At 44.1% G+C, this 27790-nt stretch overlaps 2 protein-coding genes across 4 annotated transcripts in view; one reads left to right on the top strand and one right to left on the bottom strand.

Moving 5' to 3' along the window:
• Positions 1-7424, top strand: part of pola1 (polymerase (DNA directed), alpha 1) — a 55110-nt gene extending 47686 nt beyond the window's left edge. For both annotated transcript variants that reach the window (XM_086150361.1, XM_086150360.1), the window contains exon 37: positions 6466-7424. In XM_086150361.1, the coding sequence (XP_086006487.1) occupies positions 6466-6602 (137 nt within the window). In that variant the 3' untranslated portion in view covers positions 6603-7424. The remainder of the gene's footprint in view (positions 1-6465) is intronic.
• A 3020-nt stretch (positions 7425-10444) lies between these two features.
• Positions 10445-17616, bottom strand: arxa (aristaless related homeobox a). 2 transcript variants are annotated; one of them, XM_086151200.1, is made up of 6 exons: positions 17141-17616; positions 16252-16816; positions 14870-14915; positions 12980-13311; positions 12613-12655; positions 12264-12395 (listed from the first exon to the last, which is right to left on the bottom strand). In XM_086151200.1, the coding sequence occupies exons 1-5, from the start codon at positions 17328-17330 to the stop codon at positions 12619-12621; spliced, it is 1170 nt and encodes a 389-aa protein (XP_086007326.1). In that variant the 5' UTR covers positions 17331-17616; the 3' UTR covers positions 12264-12395; positions 12613-12618. The 2 variants fall into 2 exon arrangements, with proteins under 2 accessions (XP_086007325.1, XP_086007326.1); XM_086151199.1 differs by lacking the exon at positions 12613-12655 and having other exon boundaries at positions 10445-12395; positions 17141-17614.
• Between the last annotated feature and the right edge of the window lie 10174 nt (positions 17617-27790).

Raw genomic sequence — 27790 nt, 5'->3', positions numbered from 1 at the left:
TTTAGGGTGTTAACCCTCTGTCCTGGGGTAGTAATACCCCACATTACGGCATTACACACCCAGGGAATAGGTTGCTTAGAATACAGGGAGGAGACTCACTATTCTATACATCCTTCTGTACTTTGTGTGCGTGCGTACGTGGACACACACACACACACAACTATATCCAGAGGACGTTTTTGAAAGCATCTGTATATACTGCAGACCTACAAAGATTTATGATTAGTTTCTGATTTGCAATTTAATTCTGGATTCAGTTATTTTAAGGAGTCAGCAACAAATGGCTTCACCCTTTAAAGCTTATTGCACAAGTCAGGCAGGATGGCCAACCACTTGGGTTTCCAGAGGCTGATTGCTATATTTTGGATATTTTTTTCTTTGTACTTTGTCTGCAGTGCACACTCTTTATGTTTTAAAAAGCTGAAAGTTCAGGTCATAAAAAACAACTCCACTATATAGTGCACATCAGAGCATTGGTTTCTAGATAGAAGAGTGAAAAATTGTGACTGCTCATGACGTTGTAAAACATTAACGATGGTTTGGACTGGCAAGAGCCTCAGTAATGAAAGTAGCAACAATTTCCCTGAATTTAGTCGCTGATAAAGGAAAGTGAAGTCCTACATGTTAATTGGCCCTAATTTCCAAGATACAGCTTAAAGCCAGATTACATTAAGACTTGAAGAGGTTGTGTGATTATGCTCCAAAACATTACTCCAAAATATAGGTGGTGTGCTACCTTTAACGCTTTAGTCATACAGCACCTTTTTTTTTTTGATCTATGTTGTTTACACAGTTTTGAGGCATCTTGCCCTGTGAGGCAATATATGATGCGACTATTCGAAGAAATGTTAGGCAATGACACTTTCACAAGCCTCCAGATGTAATAGTATGATGAGTAGATTATGCGTAAAAGCCAATAAATTAGTTAGTTAATAATTACAATCTCTAGTTTTAAAGTGAAAACACATTTACAAACTTTCAAATTTTCCCTGTTGAACTGTACTTTGTCGAGAAACCCGATTTTTAAGGAGTTTAAAACTCCTGGGTTTTTTGAAAATCTAACCCTGTCTCTTACAAAAATAATGTACCCCATTGTTTCTTATAAACAGTGTGAGCACTGCTGTTCACGTTTGTTAGATCTCATGTCCTTTCAGCTTCCAGATCAGCCAGTCCACAGCTGAAAATAGTCCCCTACACATCCCTGACCTTTTCCCTGTCTTAGTAATATTGCCTTATACTCATGTCTTCTGTTACAGTGAATAAGCCTTGAGAACCAATGTAAGTATTTTTAGATCAAACATTTGCAGTGGTTGATCTATCCTTATCAGTGTCAACAGCCAAATGACAAAAAACAGTCTCTTAATTTGTAATAACAATGTTGATGGGGGGGGTGGATCATGTGCTGGCCAAATCACCTTTCAGCCAGCATTTTCACAAATTGTCTTGTGGTTTAACATTTTTGACATGGAAGCTTTCGTCATTCAGATAGACCTCCCACAGGTGATGATAGGACCCAGCTCTTTTTATTGTTTGATTTCTGACTTATTTGAGACGTCTGTGTCTTCAGGTCAGCAATAATGTGATCCTGGCGGTCACACTTGATGCCACAAAAAGCGCTGTGGGGATTGGTGCCTGGGAAAGCTTGTAGCAAGCTTGGAAGTAAACTAGCATGAGGGAAGTTTCATTTAATTTGATGTCAACAAACCAAAATATACTATGAGCAAACCCAGAAATATATAATAAAGGGTTATCATGTGCTGCAAGACCCTTACTGTCATTTACTCAAGATATTAACCAAACATTTACTGCAGTTAGAAAGGTGAGAATGTTTGTTGACATACTGAACACAGAAAACAAACACATGGAAAATGAATGTCTTTGCATTGAATATGTCTGAGTTTATGCTAGATTTAAGTTGATCCATACTCTGTGCGTTCTCTGCAGCACGGCTGTATTTGTGCCTGTGCCGTCTTATCTACATGTACAATGCATTTCTTTGCCTGATTGCCGCAGTTGAGTAAAACATGGAAGTAATTTCCTCCGCGGCAGGAGATCTCTAATAGATTGTGTGGGCACACACAGGCACAAGCTCTATGAAAAACATGCTGTCCATTCCTTAGCTGGGAACATCTCGTATCAATGACTTTCGAATCATTTCATGTCAGTTTTCTTCTCTCTATCTCCTGGTTTTATCTTCCCCCCTCCCTTCCTCTGTCTATCTGTTGCTTTTCACTTCCCTCCATCACCCCTCCCCTCCAGGTCTCAAGCTTGAGTGTGGGCAGAATGATTGCGTGTGTGAGCAATAATGTAATTTTGCTGCATTGATAAAATATAAATTGTCCTTGAGCTGCGCTTTTCTAATGATCCATTTACTGGCAGCTTCCCTGCCACCTCTCAGCACTCTGCATTTGGTCCTCTTCCACCCTCCCACTCCTATCCTCCTCCCAGCTTTCTCTCCTCCTTTCTTCGCCTCTCCATTTTCTCTCTCTCTCTCTCTCTCTCTCTCTCTCTCTCTCTCTCTCTCTCTCTCTCTCTCTCTCTCTCTCTCTCTCTCTCTCTCTCTCTCTCTCTCCATCTACCACACTCCCCTTCCTTTCTCCTACAATACAAAGCGGGGTGGTGAAATCCACGGGTGCGATTGTCAAATCAATTATTCATTCTGTGCAATTACACTCACACAAAGAAGTTTCCCTGTGCTCCGAGTGGTGATTAAATTAACTGCTATTCCAGCTGCCCGTCGCCATCAGCCTAATAGAATATTCATGGAGGCGGCCGACGGAATGGCCGATCTCCATTAACTTCATCATGCTCACTTAATTACAGGCTTGTTATTGTATTTACACCTAGTTAGAGCGTGCAGAGCCCCGATCTACTCATGCCCAGCACCGCCAAAGTGTGCGCGAGTGTGTGACAACACCTAGTTAAGAGATAAGATAACCCCTGATATACTGCATGCGTGCGTGCGTGCGTGCGTGCGTACGTGTGCGTGCGTGTGTGACACATTTCTATAGTTTAGGCAAGATTTAGGACTGTAGCACCACGTTAATATCTGCATTATACATGCTGTCATTTTCTACATTGTCAAAGTTCTTATTGTGAATTCCTTTCTTATTTCCTTTATTTTCCCCCTTAGACTTCCATCAACGCCATCTCTTTTCACTTCCATCCTTCCACCTCATACTCACTCTTTAAGGAAGGCTATTTGAAGTACACTCCCTATTGTTCTCTGACTACTAGCAAGGTTTCTCCTGCTTTCTTTTCATCTCTTTGACTCTTAAATCATTCTTTTATCTGTTCACCACACAGAGATTGAGACAGAAAAGAGAAAGGATTGAGAAGGAAGAGCAAATGCGGGGGGAATGATTTTCTCCTACCTTTTAGAAATGATGACATGATTGCTTTCGCTTGATCATGCATCATCACCCCCTTCCTATTACCCGGATAAATAGACTAGTTTCTCTCTTCCTGCCTCCCCCCCCATCCCTGTCATTGCGAACGTGAGGATTATCTGGTAATTGTTGCAGATGATGCTTTAGTCAACCATACCATCACCGTGTGTGTGTGTGTGTGTGTGTGTGTGTGTGTGTGTGTGTGTGTGTGTGTGTGTGTGTGTGTGTGTGTGTGTGTGTGTGTGTGTGTGTGTGTGTGTGTGTGTGTGTGTGTGTGTGTGTGTGCGCGCAATTACTGTATGAGGCAGCAATGTTTTTTAGTGTCCATGACTGAGTTGGTGTGCTTTTTAAGTGTTTAACTACCATCAGTCGCCTGTGCATTTTATTTTATTGTGTGTGTGTGTGTCTGTCTGTGTCTCGATCTCTGTGTATCTAACCTTTGTTCTCCTGGGTAGTCAGTGGGCTGGTATTTATCCAGCAGCCACTAATGCAGAGGGCAGGAAGGACAGAACAGGAGATAGCACTGTGGATGGCAAAGACCTGACAACCGGCCATATGGACAACTTGAGTTTATGTGTGTGTGCGCTCTAGGTGATATAGCTGTCTTGTGCACAAAAAACATCCTCTGCTTTTCAGAGGTCAGTGTAAATCCACTTCATAAATAGTCTCACATTTTGTCAATCAGTTTAAGCACCATGTTGATCACGACCTCACTGACTTATATTCAGGGCATTTCAACTGACTTCAATCTTCCTCTCATCTGTTCTCTGCAAGATGTAGTGACCACACAGCTCAAGCTTATATATAAACTTTGTATAGAATTCTACAGGGATTTTATTCCAGTTGGAGGGAAAGCAACGTTTTACCTTCTCCTGGTCACTTAGTCAGTATAACACTGACTGTTTGTAACTGCAGTATTACACTAAATTGCTGTGATTTTCGATAAAGAGCTGATTTCTCTCAAATCTAATCCCCTTCTGTCTTATTTGCTGTGAATCATATTTAAGCAGATGTTCTTCCAGCTTGGAATAACAAGTATCCTCTGTTTTTAATCACTCGTATCAACAGAGGCTGCTGTTTAGCAAAAGTATATAAGGCAGTATTAACTTCTGTAAAGTGTTTAGAGATGGAAACATTGAAAAAATGGTTGTGACTTGATATTTCCCATACTTACCTGGGTTCTGTCCAGGCATAGACATTACCACAAGGTGGAAGTAACCGCACATTAATCATCAAATGTTGTGATTGGCTAAGCACATGTCAATTCGTAAGCCAAGTTTATCGATATGTTGCAACATAATCCATGTCACCACAATCAACCATGTCTGATTGTAGACTTACAATCAGAAGAACATTAAATTGTAATGTTCATATACAGCTTCTTGCAGGTAATACAGGTTATTCGATCATGTCTCTTGACCCGAATCTCCAAAGACAAACCGCTGTCTTTGGCAACACTGACAAAGTGTGTTAGTATGTTAGTCCAATCCAGCTCTGCAAATCAACTACAGTCACAACATATTGCATTTAATGCTGCTATTTTTGGTGTTTGTCTTAAAACATAATAAAGCAGCTCAGTGTGTTCTAGGCGGCTCAATTGTTTCAATAAAACAAGCCAGGCTTGGAAGTTGGTTGACTATTGTCCTTTGCCATGAAATCACAAGAGTAAGTGTCCTTGTGGGACGTGTGGTGCTCCCTGGCATAATACTGTCCCTTGTGTTTTGACTTAGGCCTCTGAGAGATTGACCAAGTGTGATCCTGTCCTCGAAATGTATTTCAGTGCTACTCCAGCATTCCACTGTATAGCTCTGCACCTGCAAGCACTCTAGCAGAAAGAGTTCTTTACCGAACAGACCGGCTCAGGACTTTGTAGCATTTCAGTGTGAAAACAGGGTCTTGTCATGACCAGTCCTCAGAAACACGGCTAGTGTCTGGAAAGAAGCAAAGAGTCAGGATATAAGAAGCAGGTCACTGCTTTCACAGCTAACAATTGATTAGGTTTCTGGGAATTAGTATTTTAAAAAATGCACTCAACTCATTTTCACGACATAAGACATTTAAAGATGATGATTAGTTATTGTTAGTCTCGAGCGCTAACATTGCTAAAAACTGGAAGGTTTCTTCTCTAATACTTATTTTGACAAATTTTCACGAAAGTGTGTCAAAATGACAAAGTGGCAACAATTCCTATTTGAAATGTCAGCAGCAACCTTCACTCCTCAATCACAGTATAATGCAAAAAGAACAACCTTCACTCTGCCATCATAGTACAATGCAAAAAAAAAAAAAAAAGAACTAATTCCTGCCGGTATTGCGGGGGGCAAACGACATTCTCGTCATAACCAAATGTGGAAAGACTGTTGTGATTCTTGCAATGCTGAACAATGATCACCTTTACTTGGATCAGCATTAGATCTCCAACACATTCTCTTGATCATCTCCCTCCCTCTTTCCCGGCAACTCCACCAGTCAACATGCTATTACTGCTGATGAATCCTGCTGCCGCCGCCTCTGCTGCTGTGTTATTACTTGGTTTCGTGACACTTGATCTACACTTGATGCTTTGTATAATGTAAAGATTTGGTTTTGGTGATAACGCTGCCACAGATCGTATCAGTCCTCTCTCCAGCCTTATTGAAGCCCACCCGAAGGGATAACAGACCAGATATTGACTTCATGCTCTTGTTGGACTTCTCTATCGATCTTTTGATCCTCTTTGTGTACAAAATCGACCATCAGCCCCAATCCCTTGATCCCATCGCAGCACCTCAAAGTGATACAATTGCTGGCACACGGAGTGGGATCTCTCCGCTCTATCGTCAAGACTGAAACGCCCCTCATGATGGGATGGTCGGCGTGTGTGCAGCTCCACTTGCAGTCATATTCATAAGAACCTAATCAGTGAGATTCAGGGAGGTGGAAGACTTGTGTTTAATGCATACTGTAATATAAAGTCCATGTATATCGTATTACTGAATCTGTTGCAGTTAAAGAGGCCAATTGTCTTCGGTGGCAGTGAAATTCTCCCCCCCCCCCCCCCCCCCGCCTACCCCCCCTTCCCTTTTCTCTCCTCCAGGTCGTGCGAGCAAGTGGACACAAGAAAGGGAGGCGTACCGGAAGTTGAGGGAGGTTCCAGATAAAGCCCTGGCCACCAGCAGCTACTCTGAGGTTAACCTGGCCAAACTCTTCCAGGCTTTCTCCTCGCTCAAGTAAAGCACACAAAAAGACACTGACATGAGACCCCTGGCTCGCTGACTGCTGCAGGATCAGTTGAGATGCTTTGACCTTCTGATGCCTGTCTCTGCGGTTAATGGTCTTGTTTTATGGCTTAAAGGCCAATCTCACACACAAACACAGACAGTGCACACACACTCCTCATGACTTGAACCCACCATCCTGACTCTATGGCAAAGGAGGAGTAGCAGTTATACCTAAATGACAGGTATGTGTGCGTGCGTGCGTGCGTGCGTGCGTGTTGCAAAAATGACTTGTCCCCAGACATGGCTGTACACCTAAAAAGCCGCTAATTAGTTAATGATAGTGACCTCCGCCACTGAGACCCTTGGATGCCTGCAGTGATCGGACACTTGTTCTGATTACTTCCGTGTGTGTGTGTGTGTGTGTGTGTGTGTGTGTGTGTGTGTGTGTGTGTGTGTGTGTGTGTGCGTGTGTGTGTGCGTGTGTGTGTGCGTGTGTGTGCGCGTGTGTGTGTGTGCGTGCGTGCGTGCGCGCATAGGAGTGTCAGAAGCCAGGATAAAGAGAGTGAGGAGGATGCATGGATTGACTAGGTGAGGGAGGCCACTCGCGCTGCTCCCTCACTCTTTTGTCTCCGTATCGAACAGCTAATCTCCTTCTCCTCCACTGACTCTGTTTAACTGTCATTTCATCCCTTTCACTCCTTTTCCTCCTCCCCTGTCTGGTATTATTGTGTTTTTATGCTTGTAATTTTCCATGTATCTGACTTGTGTCACTTAGAAGGGTTTTATGTAATGATTTCTGTGTAATTACTTGAATATTTCCTGTAGGCTATTTAGATATCGACAATTCTTTTTGATATGAAAACTTCAATAAAAATTGAAATCAATAAGATATTAATATTGTATTTTCTTTTTTTCTCAATGCATTGTCTTTTGCTTGCCGCTCACAGATTAAATATGTTTAAATATAAAAAGAAAATCTTTTTTTTTCCATCCAAAACTAACAGGCATGTTTTTTTTTTCTCAAGGGTGGATGCAGGCAGCCCGAACAATTCAATTGAATTTTCTTATGGTCTAAGTGGTTTCAGGTGAATAGAACAGTTCCTGATGAAGTTGCAGTGCTGAGATTGCAGATGTTTGGTATTTGATGAAACAAGAGGGAAATTAACCATGAAATAAATTGGGATGGTGGTAGATCAACCTTCACTTTAAATCAAAAATGCGGCTTAAGAATCAAACCTGTCCTGAACTTTAATTCGAGGTGCACATATGTCAGTCCTCACCTCGCTTTGAGATTCTCATGACAATATTTCCACATCTGTTAAGCTCAGTCTCACTCAGCGCATGCAGTCTTTCAAGTCTCCTCCTCTAAGGCTCCTTTGTGTTAATACAGCCAAGGGACTTATTTTTTTTATATGTATACACATACATACACATATATATATATGTATATATATATATATATATACACACACACACACACACACATAAAATCCATCCTGCCGCGTGCATTTCAATAAACACTGCACGCCTCACAAATCACTTCAAACCACTGTGACTTGTGAAGGCAACCTTAAGTGAGCCGAACACTTAGACCGTGATTCACAATGCAGCGGGTAGAACACGCTGTGTGCCAGAGAGAGAGAGAGAGAGGGAGCACTGCATTTACTGCCTCATAACTTTACATATTTATTAAACCATATCAGCTCCACCAACACCTCCCCAGCCTGTTTTTGCTCTTTTTCTTCTCTGATTTAATCAACCTCGTCTATCAGTCGCTGCTCCTACTTCTCCTGCCAGCAGGGGCTGTGTGGTGCAGCAGGGCTTTCTTTCTTTTTTTTTTTTTTTTTTTTTTTTTTTTTTATGAGGGGCCTCCTCTTTTTTTCTCCCACTCTGGAATAAACCCAGTCAATTCGAGTCCCTCGCATTAATTCGACCCCGCTAAGCTAATAAGGTCGAACAAGTCTCTTTGTATTGTGGTGTTAAGCTTTATTGCTCGTCGTTTTGACCGGCGGCGGACAAGCAGCGCTTTGATGGGGGGAATTAGTCCTCCTTTCTGTCGTGGTTATTCATGGCGCGATGGAACATCCAGGCGGCGGAGGAGGGAGTCAAAAGGAGAGCCGCTCCTATTGCAAAGTGTCTCCCTTGTCGGAGCTGAAAGGGCGGTTATGAGACGATAAACCGCTTAATACACTGAGCTAATTGGATGAGAGCGAGAGAGACCGGGAATGAAGGGGTGGGTGGGGGTCGGGGTTGGGGGGCATTCAGCTCCTTTCATCGGTCCGGTTTCTGCCTGGCTCTAAGGGCTGGCGAGGAGGGAGGAGGAGGTGTTCATCAAAGCACCTTTTAGAGCTCCCATCCTGGGGACTGAGTGAGGAGCGATCCGGCTGAGACTGAGGAGTGATTGGGCCTATTCTCTCCGGCGGGGACGTGGTGTGAGAACCCAGGCCTGGGAGGATCCAAATCACTGGCCAAATCAAGTCCGACTGTCGGGGTGAGAAGGTGGGGGTGGGGGGGCATATCAGCTGGAGGACATTATCTGGACACCTGGGCTCACCTGTGCGAAGCAGCCAGGCGAGATCACACGGACACAAATCCATCACATGACCCCTGTATTTTGAAGCCAATTTTGGAGCAAAAAAATAAAAACAGACCGATCGGATTGAATCCAGAATCTTATCCTGTAAACACTCCTGCAACAAGGAGCCTCACGGGTTAATTAATCCATGGAATTCGGCTTGTAGGCCCCGGTTTGAAGGTGTGACTTTATGGATCCTACCACCTTTTGTGTTGTGGCAGCATATTTACCCCCCCCCCTCCCTTTCTCCCGTTTTCAGGAACAAATTGGTTTGGGGTTCTTTATTCACAATGAGATTAAGTCCCCCCAAACAATCCCATCAAAACCCAACAGGGCCACGTTGGAGGGAAACGTGCTTCAGTGGGTCCGTGGGGAGAAATGGGGAGTCAAATGAAGAGGGGTAGAAAATTGTTTATTTCTGTGCGTTCATGATGGAGCAAGCCAGTCGAATATGTGAAGAAGAAGACACGCTTGATATCGTTTTCTTTCCCTCTCGTCTAGCTTAGATTGCGATCGCTGTTTGTTCGGAGGAAATTGGGTGATTAACAGGTGGGAGGGCCTGCGGAGGGACACGACGAGGTGTTGAGGCTTATGTCTGCCAGCGCGTAAAAAGGAGGGACTAGATTAATCCGCGGGCTAATTTCACGCGATGTGCTCGGGCTGCATAGGCGGGTCAAACGGACGAGGACGAGCATTGATTGCGGTAATAGTCCGATCCATTGCGGGGGGTTTTAGGGGGTATTAACTCTCCGAGTTGTGTGTGTCTGCGTGTGTGTGTGAGTGAAGGCCGTGTGATGAAGTGGTTTGTTACTTCATTAATAACAAAGGGGCCTGGCCTCTAACGACACGGTATTACAGATGTTAAGACCAATTTAGCGCCTGTAAAGCTCTTTAAGGGAAGTTTTGCCCCCCTCCCCAGAGAAAGTGGGCGATCTAATTGAAAACCCTTCGCCTTTGTCGTGCGTTTCTCGTGTTTGGGGGATTAAGCTCATGAATATATGGTCAGTATTTTGTCAACTCTGTTGAAGAGCAAAATCGCACGCAGCGAACCGAATTACGCGACCGCGGCATTTTTCTTCTCCCATTCAGGCTCCGCGCCTGATCGGCGAAGGAAAAGCCCCCCAGCAGGCCGCGCAACCTCCGGAGCCCCCGGAGCAACCGCTGCTCCAGCGGGACAACCACCGACACCAGCTGCAAATTTTATTATTTTTAATGTTCACTTTGGAAACAACCCCATCATGGGAGTTTATTCTTCTTTCCGGAGGTGTCCCTGCGATGTAAGACAGAAAGCACATGCTCCTGGTAACACTTTATTAACTTTCTATAGTACTCTCTAATAGACATGATTTTATTTTCCTGGTTTGGGCCTATGTCAATCCTAGTGGAATCTGAAATAATAGAAGATAAACTTATTTTACCAATGTAATTTATTCATATTAGCATTATTAAACCAGGAAAACTTACAATCACTTATTAAGAAAAAATGTCCTTCAGTCAGTTGGCAGGGGGGGAGAGGTTGACATAAATAATTATCTAAAAATCTAATCATTCATAAACACAGGTTGAATTCTACACAGGGCGACATTCATTACACACTACACTGAGTGCAAATCATCAAAACACGGCCTCCTGAAATATACACGACCTTTGTTTTGAAAAGCTTCTTTTTCTATGTTTTTTTTTTCTTCCATTTACACAGTATGTACAGTTTTCTTTCACAAAGTCAGGTCATCAGGGACATACATCACTTCTCAGCTCGGCTTGGATGTACAGCCTGCCAGACTCAGCTCAACAGCCACTGCTGGGGTTTTCAGAGGAGGGGAAGCGTTTAGACTTTGCTGTAGATTAAGCTGACCGTGACTGACGATCCAGTTTAAATGACAGATTTACTTGCATCGTGTGATTTCAAAAAGTAGGTACAGTGGGGTGTATAAGTGCGACTGCGGACCGGCGAGCTGGAGAGAAGTCAAGCTTGTGGAGAAGGCTATGGAAGGTCTGTTGACTGTTTTCCTTTGGTTCTGGGGGGTCCGGGAGGGGGGGGGTGTTCTCCTTCAAACTGGCCTTTATGAGACGCAGCCCGGCTCAGCCCACATCAATACATACGGATTAAGCAGTGTAATGACAAGCACTTGTGCTGAACACATTTGAAGCATGGGAGTTTTTTTTTTAAATAACTGTGTTCTCCCGCTTTTCTTCAGGGGTTTGTGTGTATGTGAGTGTGTGAGGGTGTGTGCATTATGATGTAAGGATTATTTACTGAAGTAAAAGTAGCAGTGAAAAGGAAAAAAAAATCATCGACCATTCTTTTCTTCAAGACTGACTTTAGAAATGGCACAGATGATTCATGACTATGAGTGTAAAATTTTCAGTGTGCTGCTGTGTCATTTGTATACAATGCAGCAAACCGTCCTTTTCAAATATATTGTTTATGCATTGTTTCATAGTGATGCTTGATAATTTTTTATCTTATAAAATTCGTAATAAGATCTCAAGTTTAAAGAAACATACAGTAAATAGCTGACAAATAAATACAGAAGAATCAACAAGTGTAATATTGTTTTGAAAAGCCTTTGACACAGCTCTTAATGTGCAATATAGTAATGTTATATGACATAAATGTCAAAAGGTGAATATTTGAATATTTTTCATCATAAAGTATTCTACATTTTCTTCGAATAAAGAATTTCAAAAACCTTTAATTTATGTGTGCTGTGTAAAACAATGTTACCATGGTTGTGATCAACACACACACACACAAACACACACACACAGACACACACACATACACAAACAGAGGCATTTAGCCAGTGCTCTTTAGGATTTGGTCGTGCTATTTTGTGGGGGAAACATGAGGTAAGAGAGATGGTTGCACACAGGGACATCGGGACATGGGCCTCCAGAGGTATGATGGGATGTTCTGAGGGGAGATGGAATGGGACAGGAGGCCAAGAGCTGCAGTCGAGTGTTCAGCACACCTCCTTCCCTGCAGCACTGGTGGGCAGGATGTTAAGTTGAGTGAGCTGAGCCGAGTGTTCCTTGGCCTTGAGGCGGAGTGCAGCGATGCTGGATGCCCTGCGATCCGCTGCAGCCGAAGAAGATGAAGAAGGGGAAGAAGAGGAAGGGTCTGAGATGACGGGGCCCCCGTGGGAGTTGTCCACAGGAGGGGCGGGCTGACGAAGGAGAGCTGCGGCGGTGGTAGCACTGGTCAGGGGGCCCATACTGGAGAAGAGCCTGAGACAGAAACACACACATATACCATTTGAACAATCTGTGATGGTGAGCATGCATTTCATTTTTCAAGCAAATCCTGCTCTGATATAAACTGTCCTTCACTGTGACTCGTCTGTGTGACAGGAGACCCAGAAGATGAACCATTTCCTTTTTCAGTTGCCACCTAATTTATTCTACACCTCATTTATTTTGCTTTGTTGTTTACTTAGATATTCACCTGTTCTCATGTTGAATGTGATGGAGTCAGATGCTTGATAACACTGTAACAGAGGAAATGAGGAGCTAATTGTGCATGTGGTGCGTACAGTCTCACTCTCCTCACAGCTTGTCTAACAGGATCACACTTTCTTTTAATTTACGAAGCCATTGAGAGTGCCTACATCGCTGTGAATTTTTAACAGTACTAGGTACTCGAGGTCGACAAAAATGAAAGGCGTGTTTTTGTCATGGTGACCAAAATGTTCACTTTTGTGTGTTATATTTAATACACGGTTATATTCTAACCCTAACGCACATACAGAAAACTGTCAGTGTAAAAAGAGCAGTGAATTTTAACAGGAGCACGCGGTACGTTTCTTCCTCACCTGCCGAAAGTGGGTCCGATAAAAGCGGGGTGTCGAAACATGGCTGCCGTGCCCAGGAAAGTCCCCAGGCCAAGTGGGGTGGCCAGGGGCGGGGCAGAGCCATTGTGGGATGGTGGGGCGAGGCCCGGGAATGCAGCGGCTGCAGCTGCAGCCGCCGTCCAGGCAGACTCCAGGGCAGGGTGTGGGTGAGGCGGGAAGGGTCCTCCCTCCAGGTAGTGGCTGAGGGGATGGCCTGCAGCCAGAGGGCCTGGGAATGGCAGGCCCGTTGGGTGGGCCTGCACCCCGGCCTTCTCACGCTTCCGCCACTTGGCTCTGCGGTTTTGAAACCACACCTGAGGGTCAGACCCACATGAAGACAAAGATTGATATGAGGACAATTTGGCAGGAGGTTTTTATCCATCATGTGATTGAATCTGTCTGAAGCGCCTTTTTCTTAAAAGTGTAAATGACAATTAAAAAAAACAGTAAAAAGCTGCAAATTTTCTTGAAGAAAACATCCCACCAGTCAAGAGACCCACCTACCCTGCCAGGGAATCTATCTTCAGTTATCCTGATTTCTTTTGCAGTGAACAAAATAAAACTGCATACATCAGTTTTTCATTGTAATGTACATGCTGATAATCTGTTAAAAACTCAGTCTCACAGCTGTCTGGTTCAGGTGGTGGCCAGCAGGCGGAAAGTCAGCGGTAATTACTCTTAGTGTAAATAGTGACGCTAACGGTCCTCGGATCTACTTTCTGTCTAATTAAAGGCCAGTCTTTGTGGACGAGCTGCGGGTTGGAGAGAGATAATTAAGAGCGGTGTTAACAAAACACCCGAAAATTACCACTGATCTGGCTCCAATAACAACTAATTCGTTTTAAATTAAATTCTTAAGAGATGCGATGCGAGTGACTTCCATCCAGGAAAGTGGGGGCTATTTAACTTTCCCACGCATCCACCGCAGGCCAGTGTGCACCGCAGAAGCACAGAGCTCTCACAATGAGCAAAATGTCAACATGAGCAAAGTGATTGAACGGGGGAGCTTGAGCGACAGGGACTGTACATACACACACATTATTCCCAGAGGGCTGTTTAGCATTACACAGCCCTTCGGGAATTTATGAGTTTTTATCACCTCCTGATGGCGCCCGTTAAGTGATTTGTTCACCTACGGCTCCTAAAGGGACATCTGTTGTTTTACCGTCAGCTATAACCCCTCGGAGCTTCCATCGTGTTTGAACTGTCTCTTTGGTTATGAGCCCGGGGGTTTCGACATGCATGCCACGCTTTCAGTGCAGAGGCAAGGAAAGAGAGCGAGAGGGAGGGTGGGAGGGGGAGGCGGGTGAGGCGCGGGGGGGGTCGGAGCAAACACCTTTAATGGCCTCTCATTCGCTCCCAAGTGCAAAGCATCGGATCAATGCAGGTCTATTGCAATCACATAATAGGAAATCAAATAGCATTACCCTCCTCCCTTAACGCGTCTCTCGTTTTTTTTTTTCCTCCACCCGCCTGGCTCGGACTCACCCCCTCTCCGTCCCTCTCTGATGGGAATTCAAACACCGTCTCGTCTCCGGAGGACAGGCCGTGTTTACTCCGGCTCTAAGTGAGCTTTTTATGAACGGCTTAATTGGCACTAAAATGTTCCACCGTTCGCATGTAATAACATTCAATAACAGGAAAGACCTTCCCGGCCGGGCACCGGGCCATTTAACACATTTCACCGCAATAAATTACCGCCTCCAATTGGCCTGTAATCGCTGATCCCCAATCAGTGACGCATATCGTCGGTTATCAGCCGGGGCCGTGTACCGTGGGCATTTTATAGACCATATAAAACGCTGCGGGACCACCACCACCACCCCCTCCTCGCAGCCCCCTCCCCAAATCACAGACGGCCCTGTGACTTACTTGAACCCGAGCCTCGGTGAGATCCAGGCGCATAGCGAGCTCCTCTCTGGGGAGGACAAACCGGGAGAAGGTGAAAAAAAGAGTCAAGGTTACAGGCCGTCGTTTGGTGGCATGGAATTGCTGTTTGTCCCCTCCTGTTGCCCACTGTCAACAATAGGCGACCAAAATAGCCTACTTTTTATTTTGATTTTTTGTCCTCCCCCTTTGCTTGAACTACAGAAAGACACGATAGCCATATTCTATTTTCCCTGTCACGGATGGGTAGAAATCGCTTTAGTGATTGTGAGATTTTCCACAGCCGGGCCTGTCACTGTAACAACATAATGGTAGAAATAATGACATCCAAACTAGCCTGCCACAAAGCCATCGGCGCTGCCTTCAGCGGCGAGATTGGGCTCCGCGCAAATAAGAGTCACAAGTCTTTTTAAAGTAAATCGATTTGAAAATATTAATAATCTCGATGGTTTTGGTGGGTGGGGTAAAAAAATAATCGAAACCGCATATACATGATTATAAGGTGCATCAAAAACGCCTGTGTATATCAATTACAAATAGAAATGCGTATTAAAAATAAATTAAGCGTCCTTGTAATTCTTAATTCATTTACAGGCCTCTGGATTTTATTTAAATCCCCGCAACACCGAAATCCTAATTTTCGATGGATTTAATTTGCACCTCCACCTGCTTTTAGGCTGCCGTTCGGCCCTGACGGCTGTAGGCAAGCTGCATCATGACAGCTGACATCCTGACAAACACGCCCCGGTGTAGACGCAGTCTACAATCACGGAGCACGGATTGGTTGTTTTCTTCTTCTTTGATTTAGAAATGATCGCAATAAATGCTCCATTTGAGACAAATAATGTGTCTACAAATTTCCCACGTTCCAGTTCGTTTCCAATATTTCGATGTGTAAAAAAAAACAAAAAACTTAAAAACAACGAAAATCATGTTATTAATAATAATAATATGAAAGAAAATGGCGTTTTAATTAACAAAGTTGTAGGCCAAAATGTATGTTTAAATTCGTTTGCCGTTTTAGTTGTAAAAACATAACAGGGGGTATTAGTAAATAATACAGAGTATGACAATGACATGTATGACAATTTATCTATCCATCCATCCATCCTCTTTCGCTTATCCTGCACCCGGGGTCGCGGGGGATGCTGGAGCCTATCCCGGCTGTCATCGGGCGTGAGGCGGGGTACACCCCGGACTGGTCGCCAGTCAGTCGCAGGGCGACAACCATTCACTCACTCATTCGGGACAATTTCCCATAAGCACAATATATCACTGTTATAATTATTTTTAATCGTATCATTATTATTATTATTATTATTATTGATCTGTTTTTCTGCAGCATTTTGGGGAGATGAGCCTCTGACCTGGTGAAGACGTCGGGGTAGTGTGTCTTCTGGAAAGCCCTCTCAAGCTCCTCCAGCTGGTAACTGGTGAAGGTAGTCCTGTATCTTCTCTGCTTCCGTTTCATCATCCCTTCCTCCGAGTCGCTGCCCGCCGACAGACACACGCTGTCCTCCCCGTCCCTCACGTCCCCGTCGCCGGCGTTCAAGCTCTCCCTCTCCTCGTCTTTGGGGGACAGCGCGGCCGCGTCTCCGCAGCTGCTCTCCTCCTTCGCGGCGTCCTCTTCGAACTTCAACGGACCGAGCTCCACGAGTCCCATGCTGCTGTCCTCCGAGCCCTCGCCGGGGCTCCGCTCGCCTTCCCCGCGGCTCAGCGGCGCGTTCTCCCTATAGGACTTGCTTCGGCTGATGCTCACCTGCGGCGCCTGGCTGATCTTGAGGTTCTCGCCGGCTTGCTCCAGGAGGAGCCGCTCCCGCTCCAGCGTCTCGGCGTGCTCGTGAAGGTACTTCCCCCCGGGGCCGTAGAGCCGGCGGAGCTTCGGCGGCAGGTGCATGTCGGCGCCGAGGGACAGCGGCTCTTTCTTCGGTCCTGACGGGTGAGAGTGTTGACATTACAATTCTTTTTCAAAAGAAGTTTGTCAAAACAACGACGGTCTGTGCCCGGACCGGGCGGCCTCTCCTCGGCCACCATCAAGCTAACTTGTCCCTAAAACCGGCCTATTTAGGAGCGGCTGTGTGAAGAACAGCGTCAGACGGCCAACTTAGTCGACGAATGAAACTAGCTAAACAGCGAATATCACATTTCTTTAAACCAGACAGAATGAAATGGCGAACCTCGAGAAATAGCTGCTACGTCTCTGTGTTTGAAATCAAAGTTGTCGAATGTAAAAGTTAATCTCGCACACGGACTTACCCTCAACCGCCCTCTCCGGCTCCCCTCTGGCGGCCAGACCGGTCAAACTTTGCGCTCCTATCAGTCTGACCTTACAGGGACTCCGGCGGCCAAGAATGCTGTCGATGCAGTAAGAGGAGAGCAGCGTCGGGGATTTGCTGCTCTTTCTCTCGCCCCGGTCGTGAATATCTTCCTCAAACTGACCGCTCATGTCGGCGCCTCGGTTTCTCTGGTTTCGGCAACGTGCCCGGCGGTGGCCCCGAACTCTCGCCTTCTCTCTCTCTCTCTGCGTCTCTCTCTACCGTTGCTCTGGAGGTTTGTCGCAAGTGTCGTCGTTCCTTGAGCGTCGTTTCGTTGTGTGTGTGTGTGTGTGTCCAGAGACCATCCGACCCGTCTCCCGGGCGGTCGCCGAGCCGAAGGCAGACAGCGGTTTGGCCGCCTTTCGGTCTCCGCGCTCCGACGAGACGCAGCACGCACCTAGGCCGCCCCTGATTGGCTGCTCCGCGTTGTGTGTGTGTGTATATATTTGTGCGTGTATTTGTGTGTGTGTGAGCGCGGACGCGGCGGCGGAGCGGCTTTTTATATTTTTACGATTAAGGTTAATTTGAGCGGGAGGCCGCAAGACCAGGCGTGGACCCCGTCGCGCTCGGAATGTACCGAGCAGGTAACTTTTTCAGCCGAAACGGGACGAGATCATGACTTTCGCGATTTTGTTTTCACTCCCTTTTGACTTATGAAGGTTATTCGATTTCACGATAAATGTTATTTTTATTTACAAGACCATGCTCTCATCTAGAGTGCTGCAAGGTGGAACTGTTGTGTTTGACAACATTAATGACGGGCGTATGCTCAAAACAGCAAAACAAACACACAAACACACAAGTCAGGGAGTCAATCTCATGGGCCTGAGGTGTCACACACCGTTTTACACGTCACAGTAAAAGACACGCGTGTACTACCTTGAATTTTGTTATTTTACCTGTTTCACCTTTATAATCTCATTTCATTTTTTTACAAAACCCGCCGTTTTTCATTTAAACTCCTGTCGCTTGTGCTGCAAATAATTTCACACCATGTTATTCAGTTACTGCTGCACTTAATTTCAGTGGTATTTCCAGCGGTATTTATTTTCTAAAAAAGATTATTCAACAATATGATCTTCTTTTTTTTAACAAAATTGGATAATATATGAATCAAAATACAATTAATGTTAATAATGTTGTGACAATTCATTTATTATCATTATAATAAATGTAAATACAAATTACTTCCACTAAAAGACATGTAATATGATATAATAATAATCTGTAATAACAAAACATCACATACTATATTTTCTATCTATCTATCTATCTATCTATCTATCTATCTATCTATCTATCTATCTATCTATCTATCTATCTATCTATCTATCTATCTATCTATCTATCTATCTATCTATCTATCTATCTATCATCCATCCATCCATCCATCCATCCATCCATCCATCCATCCATCCATCCCAGTGAAGTTTTGAATTGACTGAAGACAACTGAAGGTGGCGCAGCGGTGATGAGGTGGTGCAAGGTGCGCCGGGATAGTATTCGGGGGACTCCACCGATGAAGGAGGTGGGGGGGTGATGGTGTATGTGGGGGGTGGAGAGATGGATCGAGAATGTAATTTTAAATGAAAGTCTATTTAACCCGCTGTGAATGGTGTGACCCCTATCCTCGCCTCAGAGCCCATCACTGTTAAAAGGATCATTTTCAGAATTCAATCCAAAAACTTCAGCAAGCTGCAATTTACTCTCCCCATCTCTTTCTCTCTTCCCCTCCGTTATGTATCTGGCCTGCTACAGCACTGCAGCTAAAAGAAACATAACAATAAGAGATACGTCCAGAAAATTGCAATTGTAGTTCTTGTTTTTTAAAATCTATTTCAAGTGATATTTGTATGACTCTTTTGTAATTGCTCAATTGATAAGTATAGTTTAGCTTGAGGCCGCTGAGGTTAAGGCCCGATAATGTAACGCCAACTTATTCACATTATATCGTTTTATTTATGGGTGGGATAAATAAAAAAGCAACCCTTTTCTGAAACCACGTCCAGTGTTAGTCATCACGACCAAAGCAATTCCCCGTCAATAATGTCATCGCGTGTCTTCTGCAAACATACATATGAATGTGTGTGTGTGATCAGATCACATCCACAACTTATAAACTTCCAGGCTTGTTTATTACAAAAAAAGGAAAAAAAAAAAACAATTTAACGAGTGCAATAACAATAGGCGTATAAACTGCTATGCCTTCTGCGCGGTCACAAACAGGCGTGCGTAATACAGACGGGTATTTAGAGACGCTCTGTAATTTGTGGGCCACAATTTGATTCATTTATCCACACACTGTTATTAACCCTGTGGAAAAAGAGATGCCAGTCGCCATTTCAGTCAGCAGGACATCCGCGCTTTGTTTAAATGCATTAATTACGTGCATACATTAGAGGGGGACGGAATAGCCTGAGCGCAATTTTCATATTTTCAATTTTCCGTCTAGTTGCCGTGCAGGTGATGGGAAGCGTCTTCCGTTTCAGCGCAGCCATAACATCCTACTTCGCTCCGAGAGACACCGCCATCCCTTAAGTCTCACTCGTGCGTGAACCGATCAGCCACAGTGTCAGTGTGTGTGTGAGTGTGTGTGAGTGTGTGCGTGTGTGTGCGTGTGTGTGCGTGTGCTCGTTCCACCCCTGGCCCGTCTTGGTCCACGCGCCATTCCCGAGGCCGTGAAAATGACACTAATGAAGTCCAACGGTTCCAACAGGTTGAGCTCGGCCCGGCGGGGCACTCACCTGGCGCCATCTACCGGCGGCACCCGGGACCTGCACCGATAGGTGACTGCTCAGGGCAGAGACGTCCTGCAAGAGCAGACGTCGTTTTCGTCCCGTGCCGTGCACGGTCGTCACAACGACGCGCACGCCAAGAAGACGCGTCTCAGTTGCATCCGCGAGGTCTGATATAATTGGACACTTGCTTTCGTCGAGAGGCCGAACAGGAAAAAGGAAGCTGTGGGTGCGTGTGCGTGCATGTGCGTGTGCGTGTGTGCGTGCTGGGGGGGGGGCTTTTAAGGGGCGCGTAAGCAAGTTAATTAGCGGTTATTAACAGCCAGCATAATGAGAGCGAGAGGGAGTCAATTTAATGACTTTGTTAGCGCGGGTTCAGAGCGACAGGCGATGATAGATAGAAACAACAGAGGACGGCGAGAGCGCAGCCATCATTCGCAATTTCCCGCGGTAATACGGTCTGATCAGAAACAAAGGGTTCTAATTTCGTTCATGTGACTGGATAATTTGTCCTTATGTAAGGAAAATAATTAATGACTTAATGCTTCAGCAGAAGTAGTTTTCTTTGGGAGAGAGAGGGCGTTAGGAGGCCTCCTTAAATGGGTAAGGTCTTAAGGAAATCAGCTTCCAGGCCTGTAATTATTTACATCATGAATGTAAAATGCGGATGTGTGCCTTTGCTCTCGGGTGGCGTACAGATGATTGAGGTTATTAGGAAAGAGCGCCTCTCTTCTATGCAAAGTCTTTTCCCCCCGGCGAACCAATTGTGTGAATAAGACGTTACTCGCCATGCTCCCTTGAATTTAATATTGTACATTTTTTGCCTCACAACACAAAGCGACTCATGCAGAAAATACAAGAAATGTAGGTTTTCAAACAAAGAACAAATCAAAACAGAAATGCAGATAGGTGTTTTGCGATGCGCGATCATGCATTGGCGCTCAGCTGACTGGACGGAACCTCTCGCTCACCTGAGGTTATCGTGACCACGCAGCCCTGCCAAATTATCAGAGGCTGCGCGTCTTCACGCGTGACTTCATCATTCCACCGATGGGTTGGGACAGAGGAAAGATGCGAGCGTGATTATCGATTGGGGAGCATGAGCCGCCTTCAGGCCTCTCTGGGATTCATGACAGGTGGAAAGGTCACATATGAGAGAGCAGCTATTTCATGGCCCCCATTGTCTCTGCTGATTACTGTTCTAAACACAGGAATCAAAAAGCCCAAGAATCTCAGAAACCTACAGGCAAGTTCAGTGGGTCATGAGTTGAAGAGGTCATCATCATCATCATCATCATCATCATTCCTTGCCAGCGCATGATCAACATAGAGTCACTGTTCTCAGCCGTGATCATCATTGTCATCATCATCCTCTTCGTCTCCCCAAGTTGACCACACAAACCCCGAGGTGCGGTGTGTTTACACAGCCACGTTGCCCTTTTATTGATTGCGCGCCACTAATTTTAATTCGATTGCGCGAGTGTCAAAAATTCCGTAAGAATCATCCTAGTAATGAGATAATCAAAGTAATATATGCAAATCAGTTATGTTGCCAGCTTATCAAAACCAGAGTGCCCCCCCTTGAGTCTGAAGAAGTCCATTTATTTAGTTAGTGGCAATACCTTGCGCAAATGGCGTGATGCAAATGACAGTTGATTAGACTAAATTAAGAACCTTGTTTCTCCCTGACCTTGTCTGAGTTTTATGTAAATGGCGTTTTCATGCTTTAATTTGATAAAGTGTATTTTACATGTGGGCCTTCATGTTTTTGAGCAATATTTTCCATGAGAACAATGGTCAACCTCACATCATCACTCACTGGCGGTGACCTCCTGTACCTGCACTGCTTTCACTGCCAATCTGTCTGTATGTCAATGTGTCCCTCCCTCACAAATTTTAATATACCTTGACCCCAGTGGAGCTCCCACAGAGACAGAAAGTGTGCTGCTATAACTTCCTTGCTGTGAGGAAGTGTGCCTTGGAGATAGACTAGGCGTGTGTGTGTGTGTGTGCCTGTGTTTACGCGATTATGTGTACTCATGTGTGTACCATAACATATTGTCTTAGGGGACAGAGAGAGTGCAGTTGAGACTTCCTCCCTGTGGGGAGTGAGGGTCCTGTAGATGGGAAAGGAATAAATCCAATATAGATTGCAGAGCTGTGCTGCCTCCCGCTGGGGACCCTCAGACTTGCAGGCCAGGATCAAAGAGCTTTTCTGCCCCTAAATTGGCTTGAGAGCCTGCTGGAGAAGCCAAACTACACCTTCAGCACTGGGACTGCCTGCGACCTAATGATTGTACTGGGCAGAGGCACATATACACAGGCAAAGGTGGGCGCCCGTGCACAGACACACTAAAACTCACAAACATTCATTGCAAGATTGATGTAACATCAGTCACATTCTTGCAGCAGTCAAACCCACATTTGGACGAGAAAACTATACAGCTATAAACACACCCTCCTCATCGTTTGATGGTGAACACACTCATTCCTTGTCCAAAGACCATTCACCTCAAGTTTTCCTCTTCCCGTCTCAGACCACCTCTTTCAACTACCTCGATAAATCACAGATTTAAAGGAGGCATCCTCACCACACCGCACACTCACAGGGAGGGTGAACAGTATAACTGCCACCGCTCTCAGCGCCTGGACTGACACACACTCCTTTACATCTGTTCCACTTCATGGAAAAAAACCTTCCGCCTCTCGGCTGTCATTACACCCCTTGCTATACATTTAGCGATGATCACTTTGGCTCCGTCCAGGGAGCTAATTCTGTTTGTGATTAGATGTCTGATATGTCACTGGAATGGATCAAGAAACAGTGTGAAAGAAAATCTGATAGGTGGACATTTGTTGACCAGTGTGCTTCATTGGGTGCTAACAGAGAATTTTATTTTATCTTTATGTTCACCACAGTGTGCAATTACGTAACTTATATCTGTGGGCTAAGAGGGTGCAGGGGTCACTGCAGCAGCAGAGAACCACGTACGCATATTCCCGTGTGTGTGTTTTATTTTATTAACCAACAGCACCTAGGAGCTTGCATGGTTTCAATACTTAAGGAGCTACGGTCATTATCCCTAACAACCATTGTTGCTACTCTTATTTATGAGTTTTATAATAAACGATGATACACTTATTAGCCTTTATGAACTTTTCCCCAAAAGAGACTTATTGGAAGACAAACTATATATTTTTATTTCAGCAGTTTCCCCCTGGGTGATCAATCAGAATTCCCATTCTGATTCTGATTTGAAAATAAATTATTCTTGTATGCTGCATGAATACTATGTAACCTTTGGTGTGGCGGCAAAAAAATGGTTGGCAGGTTAGCGTTTGCTGTATTGCATCTCAGTTTTTCTCAGCCTTTTCACTTTTAACACAGTTAAATAATCAGAATTTTAACACATCCCCCTAAGGCTCCTGACTTGGCAGAGTCAGTAGAATCAGACTACATCTCAAGAAATAATGACACCTATTTACAAGAAAAACAAAAGGTGTAAAAGTGGAACTGGATTCAGGTGGTAAATGCAATCACCAAGCTAAAAAAATCACTCAACATATGAGGCATGATACAACTGGATAACTGAACAGGCAAGAGGATCTGACAAAGAAATGGAACAACTGGACAAATGAGACTGCAAACAACAGGTGTTAAAATTGAGGGCAAGCAGGGAGGAGATAGGTTGAGAGTAGAGCAGAAAGAATTCAATTAACAGATGAGGCACAGGCAATAGCAAAAAAAGGCCAGAAAGTCAAACAACCAATCAGATTAAATGAAATGAAACTTAGAAAGAAAACCGTCTGTAAAGGGCTGGATGAAAAAGCGATAATTAGAAAAATATATTTCCTACTAAATAAAGAATGAGGAAGTAACTTAACCAAAGCCAACAATCAATCGAACACTAACATATAACATTATCTTTGCTCTTCTTTTCAGATTTTTATATCAACCATCCTTGACTCTGATATTAAGTCAAAAGCGCAAAATCAAACCGTCTTTGAGTAATTTTACAACGGGAACCAAAATGTCACTTGTTGTTTTTCCATTGTTCATATTTTAGCTTCAGTTTCCTTTCCATACTCTTTCAAATAAGCCATGTCTAAAAAAGCATCATTCACGTTACCCTTCTTCCCCGTACCTTCGACTACCCTTCGTGGTACAAACATCTGTTCTCTCCCTTTTTCTGTCTCCTATGCTATTTTCCACTTTGTGTCTGCTCCCTTTCATCACTGTCACACCTCTCTTGTCTCTTGATGCTGATACATCTCTCACCTTCTCTCATTGTCTTCAGTCCCACACTCGTGTCCTTGGTGTGATGCACTACATTATGCTTCTTTGCGCCACTCAAAATGCTGTTTTGGGTCTCATTTTGTTTAACAACTTACCAGTGGTTGTGCAGAAAGCAATCGCTCATTTGGAGATTGCTATTCTTTCGTACACTGTATACCCTGCCATTATTGAGCACAAGCACATAACAGGTGAAAAATGAATGCTGAGTACCTTGGGTGCAAAGACAAACACATGAAGCTGATAAGCACAGGCCACAAACAGATACACAACATTACTGACATCAATAATTGGTAAATCCTCTGATTAACTTGTAAGGATTGTCCTTAGAGTGCTTAAGTAATTATGTTTGTGTGTCCTTTTTTATTTCAAGCACCCCCCCATTCTTTAAAGCACATCTTTATAACCAAGCAATTCCAAAGCAATTTTCTCTGTGGGAGGAGAGTGTAATTTTCTATTCTGTGACACTGTGATGTGTAAGAAACTGGGAGCTGGCGCTAAAAGGCGTCTGTAGTGCATGTCTTGGTGTGGGTGTGAGCTGCTTTAATGGCCAATGCGGGGTGGGTGGTGGTGGTGGGTAGCGGGAGCATGTCAGGAAGGCCATCATTTAATGACTCCAAAATAGTGGCCTGCTCGTTAAAGCTATCGTCCTGGAAACACAAGGCTCTGAAGGAGAGTGCCACACACTGTAACAGTCTTTTATCTTCATATTAAACCATTTGCATAACATTACTGTGATAGATAGGATTCAGGAGATACTAAAACTACTTGGGGAGAGGCAGTGAGGGAGCAGGCACAGGAGACTCTAAGAGGATATACTACATGTCCTTGCAAATCTAATCAGCGTTAAATGGAGCTGTCACGCAGTCAAATGAGCCTGTGTGGCATGTCAGGAGTAATTTGCCATTTAAACTGGGCTAGTATGTAACACGGCAATAATTACAGAAACAAACGAGAATCCAGGCATTTTTTAAAAAAAGAGGTAACTTTATATACATCAATTCGTTACCAGCCACTGAGACAGAAAAGTAGATGGAAATGCACATGATGTTCCCTCACATCTGTTTTCCAGCAGCAAGTGTTACTAAGATTGAACAAATCACATAATTTCAATTTGAGCTTGAAAATTGGCTCAAATGATGATGGGACTAAACACAGTTTAGCAGATAAACATTTTAAAAAGTTGGTCTTCCTTCTGAAATGTATCTAAAGACTCTGTATTCCTTTATGTAAATTGTGCCACTAGGGGGCTCTGCAATCAAAATACGTTATAAGACTTGTACAGACCTATGGAAGTATCCTATTGTTCATGAAATTTGCTGTTTTTACTGTATAACAACCAAGTCTATTCATGATGAATCTGATACAACCCGAGCAGAAATCGTTATCATGGAAAGGTCTAAGTGTACCACCAGGCACACACCATACATTTTTAATATCTCTGTTCTGACAAATTTTGGGGGGGGGGGGTTTATTTCCATGTAAAAATTCATGGGAATTCAGCATGACTGCCCACGTAGTTGCTGCCCCGTACTGTGGCCATTAAGTTAACATAATGTGGACCAAAGCTGCCTCCCTGTTAAAGCTTGGAATAACATAGCCCGAGCCCTTCTAAATTCACTTTTTTAGGCTCTATGAATTCCTGGATCTCTACATGAGCATAATGAAGTCTTGTAATACCAGAATATTAGTCAGCTGGAAAGTGTATTGTTGTACGAATTACAACTATGCATTACATGACTATATGGTGGAATAATCAACTGAGTGGATGGTAAAATTATTTTCAATTATTTTGGGTCTGTTCATGGAATGGTGTTGGTCCAACAAAAGAAAAAAGCTAAATTTAGGAATATACAAACACAGTTCAGGAAGCATTGAAAGGGCTGGATGAAAGTTTTAATTTATTGTAATACAGCGTCATTTGAAGGTTTTGTTTTACACTAATTAATAAGGTTGGCAGTGCCTTATTCTAGCCAAGCAGATTATTTTGAAATATTTCAACATTTTTCGCTTTGATAGAAGAAGTGTAAGGAACCAGAGATCGCATAAAACCAAACGATATCTTTATCAATTCACTATATAACCACATGAAAAGTTATCCATTATTGTAATGACTGTGGAACAGGGATTGACAACAAAGAAGAATATAGAAAAAAAAAACAGTAAAGCTGCTCTAAAATAGCTGTCCGTTCAGGACAACATCTGATTATCTTCCACTTTTGTCATCTCACGAGCGGCACAATTGTTTGTAGACTGGCATTAAGTAATCTGGTCAATAATTTTGTCATTATATTCTATCAAAGCTCCTATATAGATGAGCCAAAAATCACATTGTATATGTGAAAGTCTCAAGTGTATTTATTCCGAGGCAGAAGTGGTTTTGCTCGCAGGTTATTATTCAGGAATATGTAATGTATGTGAATACCTTTTGTATCAAGTGACCATTAAAAACATTAAGATATAGGAAATCGGGCTTAAGAATGTGTGAGTGCCACATTTACTTGCTTAGAAAAGCTCAAGATGTCATCACGTCACTGAACAAGTGGCATATGGCCTCACTGAATCACACTTGTGGGTTCTGAAACACCTACAGCCCTCCATGTACCCTGTTGGGCCAGATATGTTTGAGGTAAAAAAATGTTGGACTTTGTGAGGTCATGGCTGAATTTGGGTGAGGCATTAGGAGATGAAGATACTGCCTGGCCACACAGAGAGCAGGAGAAATTGAGAGAGAGAGAGAGGCAGAAAGACAGATTGCTTGTTTATGCATATTGAGACAGAGTGCGCCAGGTGAATGTACCATTTTACCATCGAGCCATTGAGTTCAGCAGGCATCTAATAACAAAGCATTTATGGTCCACTTACGCATGCATAGATCCAGGCCCCGCCATCAGAAGGCACCAACAGCTCCTTCTCCCACATCTCAATGCTATTCATGCGCCTCTTAAAACACAAAGGCACCATCCCGATTGGATCCAAATACTACCAAATACTAGAATTCCATCATCAAACTCGGGGGGGAAATTAAAATCGCTATTTCTTTCTCCATGCAAGGAGCAGATCAATTTCCGGAGACCAGGATGCGGCATTTTCCTACCATTGGGTTTTCTCGTCTTTGGCATGGCACCCTGACTGGCTGCTAGTGGGGGGCCCAGCCCTGACAGTACGCCTCGCCGGAGAACGGTTACTTCTGGCACGGCAAATTTATTTGCGCCTCGCTATGAGAATTGCCACCATTTACCCTTCCACGACACCGCCCGATCAGAAGCGAAATAGACAAGGGGGGATGCGAGGCAAGAATGATAAAGTCGAAATTGATTCTTTTTTTTGGATGCATGCCTTGGGTGCCCTCATCTGACCATGCATTTCAAAATGAATGGAATACATTTCACGTAACGCGTAGCCGGCTTTCTGAGTCCGCCGTTGTTTCATGTCTGGTTGCAGCGCGCATTGTTTACCCGGAGAATAACAGCCCACTGGTTTTAAGAAAAGTCAATTAATGACACGGTTTCACTTGGATGATGTGTCACTTTGCAGGGAATGGTAACCTGACACAATGAAG

Source organism: Fistularia commersonii, chromosome 8, assembly GCF_037954325.1.
Source record: "Fistularia commersonii isolate RoL2024-O1a breed Wild chromosome 8, RoL_Fcom_v1.0, whole genome shotgun sequence".
Classification (NCBI taxonomy): domain Eukaryota; kingdom Metazoa; phylum Chordata; class Actinopteri; order Syngnathiformes; family Fistulariidae; genus Fistularia; species Fistularia commersonii.
The sequence above is the reverse complement of the archived record's forward strand: the minus strand, read 5'-3'. Positions and strand labels throughout refer to the sequence as shown.

What these genes read in the sequence shown, in the direction of transcription:
- arxa (XM_086151199.1), bottom strand. Translation starts at nt 17,330, where the DNA reads ATGAGCGGTCAGTTTGAGGAAGATATTCACGACCGGGGCGAGAGAAAG. An exon ending in TCACCGAGGCTCGGGTTCAA is followed by an intron (nt 13,312 to 14,869) that starts GTAAGTCACAGG and finishes TCTGACCCTCAG; the next exon opens with GTGTGGTTTCAAAACCGCAG. An exon ending in ATCGGACCCACTTTCGGCAG is followed by an intron (nt 12,396 to 12,979) that starts GTGAGGAAGAAA and finishes TTTCTGTCTCAG; the next exon opens with GCTCTTCTCCAGTATGGGCC.